This window comes from Bos indicus, chromosome 16 (assembly GCF_029378745.1).
Source record: "Bos indicus isolate NIAB-ARS_2022 breed Sahiwal x Tharparkar chromosome 16, NIAB-ARS_B.indTharparkar_mat_pri_1.0, whole genome shotgun sequence".
Taxonomy (NCBI): Eukaryota; Metazoa; Chordata; class Mammalia; order Artiodactyla; family Bovidae; genus Bos; species Bos indicus.
The window spans coordinates 69,752,596-69,774,673 of record NC_091775.1 but is presented as its reverse complement, the minus strand read 5'-3'; the positions used below and the strand labels follow the sequence as shown (position 1 = coordinate 69,774,673).

General features: G+C 40.8%; 1 protein-coding gene across 1 annotated transcript in view; it reads left to right on the top strand.

Annotated features, from left to right (window-relative positions):
• The window catches only part of CENPF (centromere protein F), a 62,264-nt gene that overhangs the window by 22,634 nt on the left and 17,552 nt on the right, over positions 1-22,078 (top strand). The window contains exons 9-14 of the mRNA XM_019976891.2: positions 1,239-1,367; positions 3,163-3,285; positions 8,711-8,846; positions 10,690-14,084; positions 15,324-18,611; positions 19,845-19,997. Of these exons, the coding sequence (XP_019832450.2) occupies positions 1,239-1,367; positions 3,163-3,285; positions 8,711-8,846; positions 10,690-14,084; positions 15,324-18,611; positions 19,845-19,997 (7,224 nt within the window). The remainder of the gene's footprint in view (positions 1-1,238; positions 1,368-3,162; positions 3,286-8,710; positions 8,847-10,689; positions 14,085-15,323; positions 18,612-19,844; positions 19,998-22,078) is intronic.

Genomic DNA, 22,078 nt, shown 5'->3' with positions numbered 1-22,078 from the left:
TTTTCCATCTTTCAGTTTTTGATTGGAGAAGGGCTTTAGAAATTTTTTTTTAATCCATGTTTTCTGATTTGTTTGAAATTTGATACCAAGTAGAAAAGGATTGGAGAAGGCAATGGCACCCCACTCCAGTACTCTTGCCTGGAAAATCCCATGGACGGAGGAGCCTGGTGGGCTGCAGTCCATGGGGTCGCTAAGAGTCGGACACGACTGAAAGACTTCACTTTCCCTTTTCACTTTCATGCATTGGAGAAGGAAATGGCAACCCACTCCAGTGTTCTTGCCTGGAGAATCCCAGGCATGGTGGAGCCTGGTGGGCTGCCGTCTGTGGGGTCGCACAGAGTCGGACACGACTAAAGCGACTTAGCAGCAGCAGCAGCAGAAAAGGATTGTATTTCTTGTTTCAAACACTCTGTTTTGTAAGGGAAATTATATTACATTCTACAGCTGTTTTTTTTTTTTTTTTTTTTTAACTTTTTTACAAGTTTTCTTTGTTTTTTAATTTTTTGGCCATCCCCTGTGGTGTGTGGAATATTAGTTCTCCAACCAGTGATTGAACCTACACCTGATCCACCTTGGAAGGTGGAGTCTTCACCACCAGTCCACAGGGGAGGTCCTTCCAGCTGTTTCTAAAGTCTGTGAGTTGGCAAATACATTAGAAAGGTGATTAATGTCTAGGGGGAAGAAGTTGGCAGACAAGTTAGGGCTGAAGATGCACTTGGATAAATCTTGGTATCAGTTTCAGGTGAGTTAGCCTGGAAGTAGGTCTGTATTCCTTCAGTGAGAGTTATTGGAATTGTGAATCTGGTGTCCCTGTGTGGTTATCAAGGTTAATTGGTGGCATCTACTTTCTGTTATTCTCAATGGTCAGTGGTGTTTTAAGCTCCCTTTTTGAGTGTGTTGATTTCTCAGTGGAGTTGTGACTGGTTGGCTCTCAGCTCTACCCTTTTGTCCCTGGGTACCTCAGAACAGAGGTGATTCATTTAAGATGGGGATGAGGTGCCAACGGGCCAGTTTCCACGTGTTCTCCTGGGGGACTGCTTCCTCTTCCGCTCAGAGACCGGGATCTGATGCCCGGGACGGGTGCTAAGGCTGCCTGTGTTGGTCATCAAGTAGATGCCGACTGGCTCCATCATCTCCTGTTCTTTCAGAAGAGCTGTGCCTGGAGGATGTCTGGGTCTCGCCCTGGGCTCTCCCTTGTTAACCAGCGTCTGTTGGATGCGTTTGTCTTTACTTTTTAGGAGCTCTCCCGTCAACAGCGTTCCTTCCAAACCCTGGACCAGGAGTGCACTCAGATGAAAGCCAGGCTCACCCAGGAGCTACAGCAAGCTAAGAACACATACAACATCCTACAGGCTGAACTGGATAAAGTAGGGTGCTAACTTATTTCTCCCTCCTCCATAACCTCCTCCCCTACGTTTTAAAATAACGTGTCATTTCTGTACCAATAGGATTCCTTTAAAGGAAAAAAACTTTCCTCACTTTCTGTAGTTATTAAAGTGGAGAGCAAACTGAACCTCTCTGGGTCTGGGTGTTCTCACTTAGAGAAAGGGAACGCCGAGTGGGGATCTCAGATCTGAGGGTCTGTGGGCGTCTCTGATATTCTGGTGGTTCTTGGTCATGCCGCCACATGGGAGCTCTCCTAAGTGTGTATGCCTCTAGTCAAAGTGCTAAAAAAATTATAATTTACTTTTTTAACACCCACTGCACAAATGATTTCATCCAGATTTATGGCTTTCTGACTCTTCCGTGTGATGATGACACCCATATTTAAATCTCTAGCCTGGATGTCTGGTCTGAACTTCAGACTTGGGGGTGTGCATCCAATATTTCCACTCATGTGTTTAACAGGCATTTCACACTTAACGTGTTGTTCTTTGCTTAGTCTTCCTTGTCCCAGTAAATAGCAATTCCATTCTTCACATTGCTTCGGTCAAAACCTTCCTGTCATCTTCAAGTCCTCTTTCCTCTCATATGTCAAAGTAATTCCTTAAAACTCTGCCGACTGTACCTTTATTTATTCACACACACACACACACACGTACACTTGAGTGTATATTTGCATGCATGTGTATATATGTGCTCTAATACACATCATCACTCACCTGGGTTTCTGTACTAGCAGAATCCTCCTGTGCCAGGATAAATCTTTATGAATTATTTATTGGCTGTCCTCTAAGATTAAAAAAACAATAAACATTTACAGATGTATAATTGTTTTGTTTTTTTTTTCTTGCTTGTTTTAATTTTTGTCACAAAAGGAAAACTGTCTGAGCTTTGTCCTAGTCAGATGTTTTGTAGTTGATGTGTTTTCCCTGCCGCTGGGTACTGAGGTTTGTGTGGCACCATTGGTCGGATCACTGGGCAGGTGAACGTGTGTGGGCTGATGTTTCTGTAGCACAGCTTCCTGCATGTGACATGGATGGCCTCTAGGGCATATGTCTTCTCACACGTGACAGGGTACTTCCAAGCCGCCCTCCAGGAAAGTCGTAGCAGTTTACCTGACACCAGGTATAAGAGGCCTGTTACCTCCATCCTGCTAGTAGCGGACAGTCCTGGTTTTAAAAATTTTGCCAAAGAGTGAAAAATGTTATTATTTTTTAAATTCACAGTTTCTTAATTACCACTGAGGTTATTTCTTTCAGAGGATGACTTGCCATTTGTCTCTTGTAAAAAATTTCTATTTCTGTCCTTTGCTCATTTTTAAATGGGCTTGCTTTTTTGTACATTGAATCATAGCTATGCTTTATGTGTTGTATTTTGGGAATATCATTTTTATTCTGTTGTATTATTGCAAATGTGTTCTCTCAATTTGTTTTCCCATCTTTTGTTGTTGTTTCTTGTCTCATTTTTTAAACAAATTTTAGTTGTTTTATTTCTTGTAGTTAATTTTTTCTTTTGTGATTTCCTCCCCAAACCCAGCTGTATTCATCAACGTATGCTATTGCCAAGTGATGTCATGGGTTAACATGATGGTATTTTAAGTTCAGCTTCTAGGACCATGTTAAGCTATAACATATATACTATGTCTCAACAAAAATAGATTGCTTTCATTCTTATATTCCATGACCTTTTTATTATTTAAGAATTTAATATTATTTAAGAATGAATAGCTATTGAAAAGTTAAAACAAAAATGAAGCTTTGCCTTGTTTTCTCTTTGTAGGTCACATCTGTAAAGCAACAGATAGAAAAAAAATTGGAAGAGTTTAAGCAAAATTTCAGCAAAACTGAACAGGCCTTACAGGCAAGTCAGACCAAGGAAAATGAGCTGAGGAGAAGCAGTGAGGTAAGGAGCAGAGAGCATTTATTTGCTTCTGTGTATGAGGAAGTGCAAGGATTAAAGAATTTCTGCACCATTTTCCCCATATAGTGTTTTTCTTTTTTATTTGCTAGAAGTATTACGAAGTGTTTTGTATATAATCTATGACATAGAACATAAGTGGTTTTTTCACTTTCTGTTCTGATGTAACTTACTAATAAGCATCTAGCAATTATAGGAAAACATGACTTGTAGTAAATCCGTTTGGTACTATTCTTTATTATTTTAAGATAGATTTAGACCACCTGTGAGATGGAAGGATGGAAGAAAGCACAGGATTTTCTTTCCTTCTTTTTATTTCCTTTTACTTTTAAAATGTATCTACTTTTGCTAGGCCTGGGTCTGCACTGCATGGGCTTCCTCTAGCTGCGGGGGCTTTTCCTGTTGTGCCGCGGGGCTCTGGGGCACTCAGTCTCAGCGGTGGCAGCACACAGGCTCACACAGTTCCTCCCTGGCATGTGGGATATTCCCGTACTAGGGATAGAACCCGTGTCCCCTGCAGTGCAGGCAGACTCTTAACCACGGGACCACCAGGGAAGTCCTGCAAGGGGCTTTCTAAGTGAAAAGTAACAAAATTGGTGAAGGTATGATTTAAGTCCCCTTTCCAAAGTGATAGACTTAAATAAAATTTTTTTGACAGATAAAGGGTTTCTAGATTTAATATTGTTACAAAAGCATTATCTAATAACTGTATGACTCTGGCTTCAACAGTCACACACTAATCTTCATGTTAAACATGTGCAGGCACGGGTGGTGGTGTCTTTGTAGAGTCATGGTCATGATACACATGGTGCATGAGGTTTCCCAGTGACGAGGATACGAAGAGTAGCCTGATAGTGCTTCTACCAATAGATTTTATCCATACTTACTTTAATTTGCTTCTCTCTGAATTTATTTAGTTGCTTGGAGTTTATTTTAAAGGACTCAATTAAAAACCACTTAGGGACAGTTCGTAGGCTGAAAACAGTTTGAGTAGAGCCGTAAGTCAGCCTCATAGTCTTATGAAGAAGCACAGCAGAACAGTAGAGGTTGCTTCTCCATCAAATGTCACAGGGAAGACTATTTTTCACTAGTTTTTAAAATATTTTTAAAGTATTAAATATTAAATCTTTTACATATCTAAAATTACTTGTTAGATTATACAGTTTTGTTTTTTTTTTCTGTGTAAGGAACAGTGATTTATCCAGGTGAGGCAAGTCTAAATGTATTTATCCTCTCAGCTTCAAAAAGTGTATCGGTTCTAGAATCAGAACATCTGTCAGTGGCAAAGAAGAGGTTGTTAAAGCAGCTATAGCCTCAGAGGGGTAATATTGCTGGAGAGAGGCGGCCCCAGCCCCAGCCGCCTGAGTAGAGGAAAGCTTCATATCAGATGATGGTTTCATCAGCAAACGTTTTTAAATGGAAGCGTTTGTTTCAGCAAAACAAATGTTTGCCTTTTGGCCAGTGGGGACCAACCAACAGATGCTTCTGCTAACATTTCCACAGGCAGACTGGCAGCGAGCTCTTCCCTCTCTGAGCTTCCCTTTCAGCCAGGAACTCTCCTGCGACTCCACTGGCTGCCTGGTGGAAACATTTTGTAAAAGTGATCGTCTGGTTAAATGGGTCCAAACACTTTTTAAACGGTTTGTCGGGCCAAGGCTGCATAGCGAGCTGGACATTTCTTGCAGGTGTTTCTGAAGACTCATGCGTCCCTGCAGGGTCTGGTTTGTCAGCCGAGGAGCTGTCCACCATGAACTCCAGCTGTGCTGAGTTCAATGCCAGTCATGTTTTGCTCAATATTTCATAAAGTTCTGTGTCAGTGAGGACAGTCATGGAGGTGTCTAGCACAGGGCCAGAGAGCTCACTTAGAATTAGTCTTCAATGCATGTTTGTGTTATGTGTCTTCTTTTGAGAATAATATCAAAAATTCAAAGGGCTTAGCTGGCTCTCACATTTTGAATTGGGATTGGAATCAAAAACAATCTATCCAGTTTGACACGTGGTATAACTTTGTGGTAAAATGGTGGCTTTAGACGAAGTGAGATCTGAACCTGCTCTGTGGCCTTGGGACCGTGACTTACCCTTTCTGAGTTTGACTTGCCTTGTCTTCATATGAGGACTAATAGAACCCCTCCCTTTTCAGAGTTGAATTAATGATTAAATTAAGTATTGTATGTCAGGTGCTTAGACTTGTGCCCAACCCATAGGGCCCTTTGGTCTTGATAACTGTTAGAACTTTTTTGGTGTGACCACTGTTTGCTGTCACCCCGAGGCACAGAAAGTGATGAGCAAAGGACACGGCATTTGAGATTTTTGGCATTTAAAATTATAGCCTATTCTAGGCTATCACTCTGGGTGTCTTTTTGTATCTAATTATAAGTAAGTGCAAGCAAGTCTAGTGTGCTTATAGGTTTTGGATGCTGAAATAATGTGACAGTTGTACCGAAATGTTCCTTGTCCGTGTTTCGCAAACTAATATGCCACTCACAATGAGAAATTATCAGTAGTGGAAACGTGATTTAATGGCCCAATCAAGGGTAAAGTTAACATTTAGTATCAAAGTGAATGGAGGGTTTAGCTAGGCTGCTCATCCAACATCTAGTGCCAGCCCCATAGCACTGGGGTTCGACAATCATAAACTGTCATTTGACAGCCAAGATGAGGGAACACTTGCTTGGGGACCTTCCTGAGCGTGGGGACCTGTATGACACGGGGTCCTCTAAGGGACCTGGTCTGGCAGGCGAGAATGATGAGGCGGAAGGGGAGAAGCACATCTTTTGCATCCATCCTTTGCGCCAGCCGGGGATGTTTTAAGCTTCATTCCTGGGTGCTGTCACGAGATGCCACACAGTAGATGAAATGTGTTTTGTCTGGCCCTAGGAAATGACACTTCCCTTGCTGCTTCTAAAACCAAAGTTGATCTGGGTGGAATTGCTTGCTAAGCTCTAATGCTGGCTTGTGGTTATAGGGATTTTTGTTGTGTGTTTCCAGACTGGTGCCCAATTTTTCAAATCATGTTTGGTGGCGAGAGATGCCTGGGAGACTGTATCCTTGTATGCTTAACTCATTGTTGGTAATGAGCTACCCAATCAAGTCTTAAGTGGCTGTAAGCTGTGCAGAAAACTAATTGCTGATGGATGGCAGCCTACAGCTTCATTTGCAGATATTCATTTTCTAAATTCTGGCCTTTTAAAATTCTTGGGTTGGCCACAGCCAGAGCATGATAAGCCTCAGGGTCCCGGGGTTGGCGGAACGTTTCTTCATTTGAAACAAATATTTATGGAGCTAATGCCAGAATAAAGGCACGTTAATCTTTCCACTTAGTGTTCACTTAAATGTCTCCAGTTATGGACATGATGGATAGAGATGAGCAGACACATAAACATAAGTTGTCCCCCTCCCTCCTGGGGTCCCTCCTTCCTCTTCTTTTCACCTTCCTTCCTCCTGCTGGGATGCACCCAGCTTTAGCTTTCTTGCCACACCTCTAAATGTAGATGCCATTTGATTCAATGATTTTTTTAGAGCAAAAAATACAAGTTGCAAAATGTATCTTAGATGGTTACATTCTAGTTGCTCTCTTATGTGAGCTCATTTGGCTGATCTTAACATTGAACACACAGAATCTAGCTGCTGTTGAATTTTAGGAAGAAACACTACTACTAATGCCCCGCTGCCTGCGTTAGAGTGAGTTAAGGTATTTTTCCTTTCATATCTGTGATCTAATCTGAGTGGGGATTATTCTGAGTCTGAAGAACAAACAAGTGATTACACATTCTCTAGTTGAATGAAGCTCATTTAAGTCGATCACATCCTTGCACCTTAGTGATCATTCATCCTGTGCAGAATTTCACAATGACTGGTATGAATGTCAGTTTTGACATGAGTCAGTGCGGGCCTTTAGTTCTGGTGGATCTCTTAATTTGATAGAGTCTCAGTTGAGCACATGGAAAGGAGGGAGGATCAAGACAAAGGAGACAGAAATATAAGTGCAGTGGGCTCTTAAATTTTGATGATGAAATGAACATATATACACGAACACAGCAGCCGCCAGCAAGTGTTCAAGTACTTTGTACCAGCCAGATTCTCCCTCTTCTTGAATTTGGCTTTGCTACATCAGTACCCATCTGCTGGTAGTAACCAGACTGATAATTGAAGGCAGGCTTCCAGCACCACGTTGCCAGGGCCATCTGTTTTCTAACGGTGCAGTAGGGTTTTGGAGGATGGGTCTTAACTGTTTCTTTAAGAATTCAAAAATTCCCTTCTCAGAGGAATATTTTTCTAAGTGTGTTTGTGTGCTTTTAAAGTTCGGCTTATGAGTCTCCCCTCCCCACACCACTCCAAGGATGGGGGTTGCGTAGTTCTGTCAGTTTGTCATGATACATGCCAATTCCCAGTGATCCAGAAGGTGCCATATAATGTAGGTTGAAATAATTAACAACTGTAACATCATTGAAGGTTGAACAGTAGGTTGAGGAATATGGATAGGGGATTTATAATATTTATTATGCAAGTCACATGGTTAATAAGAAGCATTTTTATTCGGCAGACAAATACTACTTTGTTTTAAGACTAAGAAAAATAGGTCTCCCTAGAAAATAGAATGAGGCTGCATGTGTCTGTCTGCTATTCTATGGCACATCGATACACGGCTCTTCATTTAATCAGGTACCCACCAAAAGACCTGTCTTCACTGGGAAGCCTCAGATTCCTCCCTGTAGAATTGATCCTTCCATGCTCCAGCCTCTCATTTCCCATAGCACACTTCACCTCTCTCGAGCATATAACACATCCTGCCATGTATTAAGTGATGGCCCCCTGGCAGGTACCTGTCCTGAGGGCAGAGACTCTGTCTTAATTTGTAACTGCACCTTTCATAATGCCCATTCCAACATCTTGTACATTGCAAACGTTAATAAACATTTATTAAAGGTAATTTACTCATAAAGACATTCCCATATAGCAGTGAAACTTAAGATGGTTTTACAAAAAAAGATCAAAAATCATCACATGAATTTTTTTGGTTCGTCAGCACCTCGGAACTTTGCAAAGATATATTTGATTATTTAGGCGTGATGGAAACTTGGAGTGATTGTGTCTTTGGGAGGCTTGTAAAAAGGGTTTTCCTTATATGCGAATGTTTTAACAACCACAGGGACACCTGGAAAGTTCAAAAAGTAAACTTCTTGAAGGAAAAAGATTATCAGTTTTTAGGTTTCGTGCTTGACTTCTATTTATAATATCATTTTATTGAAATAAAACTGTCTAACTTCATTGCTCGAAGGGCAAGTGTGATTCCTCTCCTAGTGAGATGCACACATGGTCCCATGAGACAGAAGTCCCACCAAGGCAGAAGTCCTGAGTTGCCTGAGCATCTGTCTGGACAGTAAGACAACTACCTAAACCTGTCTTTTAGGAAATGAAGAGGGAAAACAGCCTCCTCAAGAGTCAGTCTGAGCAAAGGGCCCGAGAAGTCTGCCACCTGGAGGAAGAACTGAAGAAGGCCAAGCAGTGTTTGAGTCAGAGCCAGAATTTTGCAGAAGAAATGAAGGGTGAGTGGCGTTTTAGAGTTCTTCCCCTAGGCTATTGTTCCCTCGAGGGAGGTTGGATGTCATTAGAAACTTCTTTGAATTTTTCCGTATCTTCTCCCAGAGAGATGTCAGCAGCTGATGTGGAAAAAGTTTTTGCTTTTCCACTTTTTAGTTTCTAGAGTGATAGTTGGACTTTTTTTTTTTTTTTGGAACACACTGAGTCCCCAAATGCCTGGTTTTCAGCACTTTGAAACCAAAAGGGTAAATATTTTCCATACAAAAGTAAATTGTTGGTGCTGTCTCATTCCCCAGCATGCTATTCTGTGTCTCAAGTGTGTTTGTTAGTTACATCCAGACGGCTCATCTACTCACCCATTACCGTTTCCCTTATAATGGAAAATTCTATATTAAATGCATGTTTTCCCAGCCCTTAGTGACCGTTGTTTTTGGATGGCTTACTTGACTGAATGATTTTATTTCCTTACTTTCTATGTAGCCACAGAATGAGGCTATGTACACCAAATGATTCCGCTGTTTCACACTTATTTGTATGTGCCATGTGTCTTTATTTAGATTTATTTTCTCCCCTGGGGTGTTTGCACGTCTTGGATTTCTTTTAACCTGAGCGTTCTCTGACTCTTTTCTTTTTTAAATTCTAACCTCCCCATACAGCTTTCAGTTTTCCACGGCAGGAAGTAGAAATATCAATCTTCAGGTGTTCTGAAAGAAAAGAAAACTATAGGGAAAGAAAGAGGGTGTTTTTTTCAGCGTTGGTCACCGTGTCATTGCTTGAGGCTCTGACAAACAAATAGCCCCTGTGGCCCTGTCTCCAGCAACCATCCACTCTCATTAGGTAGACGGAGATGAGCGGGCTGAAAAGAGGAATTGCTGTCCAGTTGGTATAACACCTGAGTTTATAATACATGCTACCTTTTTCATCTACTGAGATTCTTTAAGACTTCCCATTGTTGAATGAAGGCAGTGTGGTTATTCTCAACTCGGAGGGGCCTGTGGGCAGACGGGAGTTTTTAAGCAGAGAACAGGCAGTGATGGAGTCTATGACATCTTCCTGATGACTCTCATCTTCACAGGCACCACCCTGACTCTGAGGGGCTGGGGTGTGGGCCATTGCTCCTCACTGACATTCCTATGTTCGTCTCCAGAGTTGCTGATATATAGAACCATGTACATTTTAAAATTGAAGTATAGTTGGTTTACAGTGTTGTGTTAGTTTCAGTTGTACAGCAGAGTGATTCAGTTACACACACACACACACACACACACCTGATTTCAAATGCTTTTCCCTTACAGGTTATTACAGAATAATTGAGTATAATTCCCTGTAGCACCATATACTCTTGTACTTAAGCTTGATCCTGTGGATTTTTGGCTAAAATGGCAAAGAAGTTATTAACTTTTCTGAGATATCGGGGATGTTGCATAGTGATGTGGGATATTTCCATTTTAGTGCTGCTCTTGTCACACTTTTCTCTCCTTGAATAGCTATTTCCAAAAGGCAAAAATATGAATAAACATAAGCATATACAAGGTAAAAGAATAAAAGAAGGTTTCAAGTGCTTAGGAAGATAACCCCTTGGTGTTTTATACAATAGCACTTTGTTATGCTGCTTAGAAAGAAGATAAACAAATGTATTACCATCCTGAAAAGGACCATTTTCTTTATATGAGCTTAGATAGTTATCAGGTGGTTTACTTTCAAGGAGGTATACAGGCAGTAATGCCAATTTTTACATGACTTAAGCTGTTTTTGTTTTTGTTTTTTTTTTAGAGTTTAGAATTCTTGTAGAATAAGTATTTATTAAAGCCATGACAACTTAAAAATATATTTTTTCTGTTTTAATAGCTAAGAATACCTCTCAGGAAACCATGTTAAGAGATCTTCAAGAAAAGATAAATCAGCAAGAGAATTCCTTGACTTTAGAGAAACTGAAGCTTGCCTTGGCTGACCTGGAAAAGCAGCGAGATTGTTCTCAAGACCTTTTGAAGAAAAGGGAACATCACATTGAACAACTGAACGAAAAGTTAAGCAAAACAGAGAGAGAATCTGAAGCATTGTTGAGTGCTTTGGAATTAAAGAAGAAAGAATATGAAGAATTAAAAGAAGAGAAAACTCTGTTTTCTCGCTGGAAAAGTGAAAACGAACAACTTTTAAATCAGATGGAATCAGAAAAAGAAAGCTTGCAGAGTAAAGTTAATCACTTGGAAACTTGTCTTAAGACACAACAAATAAAAAGTCATGAATATAATGAGAGGGTAAGAACTCTGGAGATGGAAAGAGAAAATCTAAACGTGGAGATCAGGAACCTTCAAAATGTGATTGACAGCAAAACCGCAGAGGCAGAGACACAGAAACGAGCTTATGGAGAACTGCAACAGAAAGCTGAGTTCTCAGATCAGAAACACGAGAAGGAGATAGAAAATATGTGTTTGAAAATCTCTCACCTCACTGGGCAAGTGGAAGACCTAGAACATAAGCTTCAGTTACTGTCAAGTGAAATCATGGACAAAGACCAGCGTTACCAAGACTTGCATGCTGAATCTGAGAGCCTCAGGGATCTGCTAAAATCCAGAGATTCCTCTGCGATGACAATTGAGCCTCATCAGAGAAGTCGTTTAGCTTTTGAACAGCAGTCTGCACTGAACAATTCCTTTGCAAATATAATCGGAGAGCAAGAAAGTGTGCCTTCAGAAAGGAGCAGATGCCATGTAGCAACAGACCAAAGTCCGAAAAGTTCATCCATGTTGCAAAATAGAGTTGTTTCTCTTGAATTTTCCTTAGAGTCGCAAAAGCAGATGAACTCAGATCTGCAGAAGCAGTGTGAAGAGTTGGTGCAAATCAAAGGAGAAATTGAAGAAAACCTCATGAAAGCAGAACAGATGCATCAAAGTTTTGTGGCTGAAACAAGCCAACGCATTAGTAAGTTACAAGAAGACACTTCTGTTCATCAGAATGTTGTTGCTGAAACTTTAGCTGCCCTGGAGAGCAAGGAAAGAGAGTTGCAACTTTTGAATGAAAAATTAGAAACTGAGCAGGCAGAGATTGGAGAGTTAAAAAAGAACAACCATTTACTTCAGGAATCTCTAAAGGAGCTACAGTTTTTGTCTGAAACCCTGAGCTTGGAGAAAAAGGAACTGAATTCCATCATTTCTCTAAATAAAAAGGACATTGAAGAGTTGACCCAAGAGAATGGGACTCTCAAGGAAATTAATGCCACCTTAACTCAAGAGAAGATGAACTTGCTCCAAAAAACCGAGAGTTTTTCGAACTGTATAGATGAAAGAGACAGAAGCATTTCAGAGTTATCTAATCAGTACAAACAAGAAAGGCTTACTTTACTACAAAGATGTGAAGAAACAGGAAATGCATTTCAGGATCTTAGTGAAAAATATAAAGCGGTTCAGGAAAAGAACTCTAAATTAGAATGCTTGCTGAGTGAGTGCACGGGTGTTTGTGAAGACAGAAAAAATGAATTAGGACAGCTAAAGGAAACATTTGCAAGGGAACACCAAGCATTTGTATCACAGTTAGCATTAGCTGAAGAAAGAAACCAGAATTTAATTGTGGAGTTGGAGACAGTGCAGCAAGCCCTGCAGTCTGAGATTACAGATATCCAAAACAGCTCCAAGAGGGAGACTGATGGTTTAAAGCAAGAAATCATGAATTTAAAGGAAGAACAAAATAAGATGCAACAGGAAGTTAGTGCCTTATTACAAGAGAATGAACACCTGATGGAATTAATGAAGACGAAACATGAGCATCAATGTCTAGAATTGGAACCAATTCAAGACTCTGAGAAAGAAGAGAGGGAGATAAATACATGTCACCTTCAACTTCCGATGGATCTTGATGTTAAAGATACTTCTCCAGACACTTGTAATGCACAGCTGGTGCAAGTAGAATCTAAAGTCAGAAACATGGAATTAAAACTTCAGAAGAGTGAGAAGGAAGAGTGTCTACAGTATGAGTTACAAACTAGAGAATTAGAAACTGAAGATTTGCAACAAGATCCTCAGTCACAAGATATTAGTGGCCTTGGAGACTCTGAAATAGATCCAGAAGAAAAATATATTTCAGTGCTTCAGGAGTTGTCAACAAGTCAGCAGGACAATGCCCACCTGCAGTGTTCTCTACAGACAGCCATGAACAAGCTGAATGAGTTAGAGAAAATGTGTGAAGCCCTGCAGGTTGAAAAGTCTGAACTCATATCTGAGCTGAATGACTCAAGATCAGAATGTATCACAGCAACTAGTAAAATGGCAGAAGAGGTAGGGAAACTAGTAAATGAAGTTGAAACATTAAATGACGAAAATGCACTTCTCCAAGGCGAGTTAGTGGAAGAAACACCAGAAGGTGAATTTGGTGAACAACAAGATGAGCAGACATCTGTGAACTTAAATCCTTTGGATGACAGTAATTTCTATGAGCATTTGACCATGTCAAGCAAAGAGGTTCAAATGCACTTTGCTGAATTACAGGAGAAATTTTCATCTTTACAGAGTGAGCACAAAATTTTACACGAACAGCACTGTCTGATGAGCTCTAAGATGTCAGAGCTGCAGTCCTACGTCGACACGTTAAAGGCTGAAAATTCAGTCTTGTCGATGAGTCTGAGAAGCTCTCAAGGTGACTTGGTAAAGGAGGTGCCACCAGGACCTGGGGAGGAGCATTTACTGTCCTTGTCATTTTCTTGTGTGACTGACAGCCCTGGTAAGGCAAGTTTGGGAGAGTCCTCTTTTTACAAAGATCTTCTAGAGCACACAACAGAAACGTCCCTTTTGAATAATCTAGAAGGGACTGTTTCGGCAAACCAGTCCAATGTAGAGGAAGTCTCTTGTAGTAGTCTGGAGGAGGAGAATCTGACCGAGAAAGAGATCCCCTCTGTCCCACTGAGGAGCGCTCGAGAACTTGAGACCCTCTGTCAGACGTACCTCGAGTCCCTCAAGCAGCTGGAAGAGGAAATCGAAAGTCAAGGGATTACGAAAAACAAGGAGATCAAAGAGCTCAAGGAGCTACTGAGTTCTTCGAGGGAGGAGCTTGACGACCTCAGGAAGCAGTATTTGTCAGAAAATGAACAGTGGCAGCAGAAGCTGACAGATGTGACAGCGGAGATGGAGTCCAAGTTGGCGGCTGAAAAGAGACACACAGAGCACCTTACACTTGAGCTTGAGGTGGCGCGGCTTCAGCTGCAGGGTCTGGACTTAAGCTCTCGGTCTCTGCTTGGCACCGACATAGAAGATGTAAGTACACGGGACTGACGTGCTATTTCTCTAGTCGAGTGCCCAGGAGGCATGCAGTGTTTGTTGAAATCGACATTAAATCCAAATTAAAATATTTTTAGGGTTTAAGGAAATAAGAGCAAAATATACCAAAGTTTTGAAAAAATAAGCCAGAACTTTAGGAAAGTGTGTCACCTTTATTTAGGGGGTAATTTCTATCATCATCATCATCTTTAAAAATTATTATATTGGACATTACTACAGATGTTTTTTAAAGTCTCCTCAAGAAAATCATGTTACAGAGTCAGAATATCTTCTTGAGGATGTCTGTATATTTTCACTTTGTGATTTAATAAAACACATTGAATCTCAAACTGGCACTTAGGAATGGTAAGGTGATCAGAATTTTTACCTCTCTTACTCTTTTCAGACTTTTTAATGTTACAGAGTTATAGACATGAAGCTAAATATTAGTGTTTATTTTGTAATTCTGAATACTTTTCTAACACTTTGCTTGGGTACAAATCTATGATTTGATATCAGTTATTCTAAAAGACACTTTTTTCTTTGTTGAATAAAAAGTGGTTTAGTTACTTATACCTTTGTCTTTTCTAGTCTACCAGCTAAACTAATAATGGTGTACAGTCAATGAGTCTCACTTAATTACCTCCCTCTACCTCTGTAGGGTGGTAGAAGGCACATGGAGAGGTGACAGCAATTGTGATCAAAGTCCCCATTTTACAGATAAGAGAAGGGGAGGTTTAAACATGTGATTTATCCAAGAATATAGGCTGCTTATATTAAGTGATTTAAGTCCTTGACCTGGAAATCTGGTCATGAAACCTTACTGCCTTCTCTTATTGAAGAGTGTCATAAGTGCTGAAGATGGAAGCTGACCATTTAATTTGGAATTTGTTAGCCTCTTATTTGATAATCCCAAAGAAAATTTCAAATTTGGCTACTTAAAATATTCCTAACAGGAAACAAATTTTGAAATGTAACTACATCACAATTTAGATGATCACATAAACTGACCTGAAGGCTTTGTCTTCTTGATAAATACCCAGGACCTTGCACATGGAGAACACTTCCTGAATGTTTGTTTAATTGTGTTGACTATTTGGATGGAGAGATGTGAATCTGGTAGGCAGTAGGCCATTTAGCAGAGACAAGTGTCTAGTTTCCAAAAAATAATAAGCCTATTTATTCTGATTCTTCTTGAAAAGTAAGATGCATTCTTATTATATTTTGCAACTACAGGCTATTCTGGGTGGAAACGATAGCTGTGACATAAGAGAATCAGAAGAATATATTTCAGAAACTAAAGAGAGGACCCCAAAGCATGAGATTCACCAGATTTGTGAAAAAGATGTTCAGCAGGACCTCAGTCTAGAGATGGAGAAAATAACAAAGACTGGTGCAACCAAACTTACAGAAGAATGGTCCAGAGAGCAGTCCTCAGAAAGCAGTCATGAGACCCCAGTGGAAGATCCAGCCCAGGGCTGTTCAGGATGCATTTCTGAACTGTCCCTTTCTGGGCCTAATGCTTCAGTGCCTAGGGATTTTCTGGAGAATCAGGTAACCATTCAGAGTCTCGAGCTGAAAGTAAAAGAGACATCAAATGAGAATTTGAGATTACTTCATGGCATAGAGGAGCGTGACCAAAAAGTTGAAAACTTGCTAAATGAAATCAAAGAGTTAGACTCAAAATTCCATTTACTGGAAGTACAATTAACTACCAAGATTGAAGCATGTGTGGCATTGGAAAAAATAGTTGAGGAACTTAAGAAAGAAAAATTAGATTTAAATGAAAAATTGGAATCCTTTTCTTGTCATAACCAGAGAGAAGAAAGTTCAGGAGGTCTCACTTCCAACTTAGAAATGGTCACAAGCAAATTTCCACATGAAGGTATTGAAGATGATGTAGCCAAGGTGACTGACAACTGGAGAGAGAAATGTCTCCAGGTGGAAAATGAGCTACAGAGGATTCAATCTGAGAAAGATAGCATGGAGCATCATGCCCTCTCTGCTGAAGCCAGCTTAGAGGCAGTTCAAACAGAGAAACTATATTTAGAAAAAGACAATGAAAATAAACAAACAGTTATAACCTGTCTTGAGGAAGGACTCTCAGTGGTCACAAGTGAGAGAGATCAGCTTCGTGGAGAGTTAGATACTTTGTCAAAAGAAAATCAAGAGCTAGATCAGATGTCTGAAAAGATGAAGGAGAAAATACGGGAGCTTGAATCTCATCAAAGTGAGTGTCTGCATCTCCAAGAGTGGCTTCAGAGTTTGGAAAAGGACTCACAGGCACTGTCTCTGGTAAGAAGTGAGCTGGAAAACCAAATTGAACAACTGAATAAAGAGAAAGACTCACTTGTATGGGAATCCGAAAGCCTGCAGACCAAACTGAGCGAATCGGAGCATGAAAAGCTGGCCATCACCAAGGCTTTGGAGGCTGCCCTGATGGAGAAGGGTGAGGTCGCGGTGAGGCTGAGCTCCACGCAAGAGGAAGTGCACCAGTTGAGAAAAGGCATTGAGAAACTCAGGGTCCGCATTGAGGCTGATGAAAAGAAGCAGCTCCATGTCTCAGAGAAACTGAAAGAAAGCGAGCGGAGGAATGACTCGCTTCAGGACAAGGTTGAGACCCTTGAAAGGGAGTTGCAGATGGCAGAAGAAAACCAAGAGCTGGTGATTCTTGATGCTGAGAATTGCAAAGCAGAGGTGGAAACCCTAAAAACACAAATAGAATTGATGACTGAACGCCTAAAAGATTTAGAATTAGACCTTGTCACAATACGGTCTGAAAAAGAAAATCTTTTGAAACAGCTACAAGAGAAACAAGGTCAGGCGTCTGAATTAGATACGCTACTCTCTTCATTGAAAAACCTATTAGAAGAAAAGGAGCGAGAGAAAATACAGACGAAAGAAGAAGCTAAAAGTGCAGTGGAGATGCTGCAAACACAGTTGAGAGAGCTAACTGAGGAAATAGCAGCCTTATGTGATGACCAGGAGACATGGAAGGTCGAAGAACAGAGTCTGGACTCTCCTGCCCAGGAGGTACAACAGCTGAGAAATAACATTGAAAAGCTGAAAGTCCACTTGGACATTGATAAAAAGAAGCAGCTCCAAATCCTAGAAAAACTGAAGGAAAGTGAGCATCAGGCCGATTTCCTTAAGGATACAGTTGAGAATCTTGAAAGAGAACTCAAGCTATCAGGAGAAAACCAAGAGCATGTGACTCTTGAGGCTGAGAAGTCCAAAGCAGAAGTAGAGACCCTGAAAGCAACAGTGGAGAAGATGGACCAAAATCTGAGAGGTTTGCAATTAGATCTTGTCAATATAAGATCAGAAAAAGAAGATCTGACTAAAGAATTACAGAAAGAGCAGAGTCGAGTATCTGAATTAGAAACGTTAAATTCTTCATTTGAAAACCTATTGCGGGAAAAAGAGCAAGAAAAAGTACAGATGAAGGAAGAATCTAAAGCTGCAGTGGAGATGCTGCAAACACAGCTGAAAGAGCTAAGTGAAGAAGTAGCAATCTTGTGTGTTGACCAGGAGACCTGGAAGGTTGAAGAACAGAGTCTGGACTCCCCACTTGAGGAGATACAACAGCTGAGAAATAACATTGGAAAGCTGAAAGTCTGCCTAGATGCTGATAAAAAGCAGCAGCTCCATATCTTAGAAAAACTGAAGGAAAGTGAGCATCAGGCCGATTTCCTTAAGGATACAGTTGAGAACCTTGAAAGAGAACTCAAGCTATCAGGAGAAAACCAAGAGCATGTGACTCTTGAGGCTGAGAAGTCCAAAGCAGAAGTAGAGACCCTGAAAGCAACAGTGGAGGAGATGGACCAAAATCTGAGAGGTTTGCAATTAGATCTTGTCAATATAAGATCAGACAAAGAAGATCTGACTAAAGAATTACAGAAAGAGCAGAGTCGAGTGTCTGAATTAGAAACGTTAAATTCTTCATTTGAAAACCTATTGCGGGAAAAAGAGCAAGAAAAAGTACAGATGAAGGAAGAATCTAAAGCTGCAGTGGAGATGCTGCAAAAAGAATTAGAAGAGCTAAACGAGAAAATGGCAGCCTTGGGTAATGACCAAGAGACCCGGAAGGTCAAAGAACAGAGCCTGAGTAGTCAAGTAGATTCCCTTGAACGTGAGAAGGCTCAGTTGCTGCAGGACCTTGATGATGCCAAAAGTAATTACATGATTTTGCAGTCTTCTGTGAATGACCTCATTCAAGAAGTTGAAGATGGCAAACAGAAACTAGAGAAAAAGGATGAAGAAATCAGTATACTAAAAAGTCAGACTCGGGACCAAGAGCAGCTTGTCTCTAAACTGTCCCAGATGGAAGGAGAACAGCAACTTTGGAAGAAGCAAAAGGCAGACCTGGAAAATCTGATGGTGGAATTGGAGCAGAAGATTCAGGTGCTGCAATCCAAAAACGATGCTTTGCAGGACACCTTAGAAGCTCTGCAGAATTCTTCCAGGAATCTGGAGAAAGAGCTTGAATTGACAAAATTGGAAAAAATGTCCTTTGTTGAAAAAGTAAGTGGCTTTATGTCTTTACATTTGAATCTGTTGTCAGGAGGAGGGGCAACCACTGTGTGAGTTCTGTTTCTTTCTGGACAGCGTTTGCTGTATAGGATCAAACTTTGTAAAGGCTTTAAGTTTGGGGGTCTTGAACTATGGGGCATATTGACTTGGCTCCAATAGTGAGTAATTCTTAGCTTTGGCACACACTTCCATGGGGTACTTCTATGGATTGGCCCAGTTTTCACTGTGACACCTGGATAGGGAAGAAGCTTTGGGTTGCGCATGGTTTATTTCTTGTAGTACATCAGAATAGTAGCCCGCATACCCATACCCAGTTGAGTACCACTGCTGTAGAGAGTATAACACATATTAGTCAGAATCAGTAGAGATCACTTTTGCCTCTGCCCTGCCATTTTTGCCTTTAGGGGAAATAACTGTTAAAGATACTGATATAATTATAACCAACAGAACCCTCATGGCTCCCAGGACATGTCCCTCGTAGGGATTTTGTGCTTTCAGCCCCGTTCTCTTTGGGCAGTCTCCTGTTTTGTTAGCTGATGATGAAAGGGAAGATCTGCCATCAGGAAACTCTATTAAAGAAAAGTTAAAAATTTCCCCTATACTTACTGATCTAGGAAAGTGATTCCTTCAAATTAAGTTTTTATTGGACAAGTAGATTGTCCAGAAAATACAGTCAATCGTATCTCAATATTTTCCAAGAATTTCAAGTTTTTGCATAGCTTGCAAGTGATAGCAGTTATGGTAGAGACAATTAGACAGACTTTACTGGGCTATTTCAGTCTGGTGTAGGGATGGATGCAAACAATCCTGCTTTAACTGGTTTTAACAAACTATCATCCTGTTTCTTGCGTTTTAGCATGGCTCTAGAGAATACATAAGAGATCCAAGGGTTGATCGATTAAGTCACTGCCTCGTAAATACTTTCTGGTGTTTAAGTTTAATTCAAATCATTACCTCTATGAAGGATTTTAAGATTTGCTAATATTATCTTTCTTTGTCATTCCTTTCCTTATTGCTGTCTTTTGTTAAATCTTGCAGAGAAGAAAAGGCAAGCTTATCAGTCAGTTTTGAGAATATTATTTGAGTGGATTAGTAACGGGAGGATTAGCTGGGTTTTATTTTATTATTGGAGGGATGTGAATGTCACAAATATGCTGTGTCACAGTGATTAATTTGATCAAACAGACAACCATAAGCAGATCCTAATGAAAGATGAAATTTCAGGTAAACACAATGACTGTGAAGGAAACTGAGCTTCAGAAGGAAATACATGCAGTGATACAAAAAACGGTGGCACTGAAAGAAGAATTTAGTGGGGAGAAAAACAGGCTAACGGAAGAATTAAATTTAATGTTGGAAGAAGTGAAGAGCAGCAAAGTAAGTTTCTCTATGACGGATTCATTACACTCTAATAATTCTTGTGCACTCTCTCCTTGTTTGTTTTTGTACGATCTTCTGAGATGTATCAAACTTTTATTAGCTTTTGAAAAGAATAACCCAAAGCTATGTCATGGTCAGACCTACAGTAATCTTTGCCATCCAGCACTGTCATGAGCCCTGAAGGAGTCCAAAGAGGCCCCCAAACACATCAAAATACCTGTCAAGGAGCCCAGATATGTTTTTCATAGAAGACAGCCCTTCTGACTATATTAACTCATACCAGAAATGGATTGCATGCAGCTTTCAGTAGGCTGTTTTCCTGGCCTGCCCCAGATTACAAGCCAGAGTGTTGCTAGAGACAGATGCACTGATCTTGCAAAGAACTAACAAAGTAACAGAGAGTCACAGTAAAATGTAAAGTTGGAGCAGTCTTGGGGTGCTATTTTAGGGCAGGTGGTGGCAGAACTATAGCATTTGGGCTGCCACTCCCACTGCTGGTCTCATAATAGACATTGCTGATTCACGCGCTTTCTCCTGAATCTCTTAACAACGAGACTTAGGTAGCAGCTACCATGCAGCCAGATGGTAAAATTCCTGTATCCATATAGTCCGTGTGCAACTTCATCCCCAAGTAGTTTTTAGAAAAGGATAGGAAAATATAATTGTGATTATGAACCAGAATAATCACATAAAGTTGCAGTGATATTTGGAATAGCCTGTATAAGAAATGGGGGAAATTTGTGCTTTTTTTTAAAATAAGGTAGGTTTTTAAAAAATTCTTAACTGTATGTCTTTGCTGTGTCTTTGTTGCTGCCTGTGGACTTTCTCTAGTTACAGAGGGTGGAGGCTAGTCTAGTTGCAGTGCTCAGGCTTCTCGCTGCCGTGACTTCTCTTGTTGTGGAGCACGGGCTCTGGAGTCCAAGCTCAGTAGTTACGGCACGTGGGCTTAGTTGCTTGTGGCTTATAGGATCTTCCGGACCACGGATGGAACCCATGTCCCCCGCATTGCAAGGTGGATTCTAACCACTGAACTACCAGGGAAGCCCTGTGCGTTTCTTTAAATATGATATTTAATAAAAATGGAAACGCTTTGGCATTTAATCTCAGCAATTGGTTCATGGGATTTGTGGCAATGCTATGTGGAAGGAGTTCCTATGAATGACATCTGAGTCCTGCACCTGCTGAAATCTGCTTGGGACTGAGCAGTTTGAGAGTATCCCTAGTATATTGTTACTTGCATTTCATTTATAGGCTCTACAAAAAAAAAAAAAAAAAGGCTAAGTGTTCAGCTTGAAGGCTGTATGTATGAGCGTGTTGGTCTGCAATGGCTTTATTCATTCTGTAAATACTACTAAGGTCAGAGGATAGAACGGGAAACGATAGCTATCCAGTGGTTTCTGCACTCACAGAGCTTACCATCTCGACACAATAAATCACTCCATAGGAAATGTATAAAATAATCATAAACGCTTCGAGTGCTATAAGACTTCCCTGGTAGTCCACTGGTTAAGAATCTGCCTGCCACTGCAGGGGACACTGGTTTGATTCCTGGTCTGGCGAGATTCCACAGACCCTGAGGCAGCTAAGCCCATGTGCCCAACTACTGAGCCTGTGCTCTGCAATAGGAGGTACGCTGCAGTGCGAAGTCCGGGCCCAACTACTGAGCCTGTGCTCTGCAATAGGAGGTACGCTGCAGTGCGAAGTCCAGGCACCAGAACTAGAGAGCAGTCCCCCCCTTGCTGCAACTAGAGAAAGCCCGTGTGCAGCAGTGGAGACCCAGTGTTGCCAAATAAATAAATTATTATTAAAAAAAAAAAAAACACGACTGTTAAGTGTGATAAAGGAAACAAGATCCTTTCTGCAGAATGTTTGGGAAGTTGGGTATCGGAGTAGGGAACAACCTAATTTAGACAAGGTTGTCTGAGAATGCCACTGCGAGGCAAGAAGTCACCATGTGAAGAACACGACCAAGGAGGGAGCCTTCTAAGTCTATAGAGCAGTGTGACAAAATCTCTGAAATTAGGGACTTCCCTGGTGGTCCAGTGATGAAGACTCTGTGCTCCCAATGCCGGGGCCCT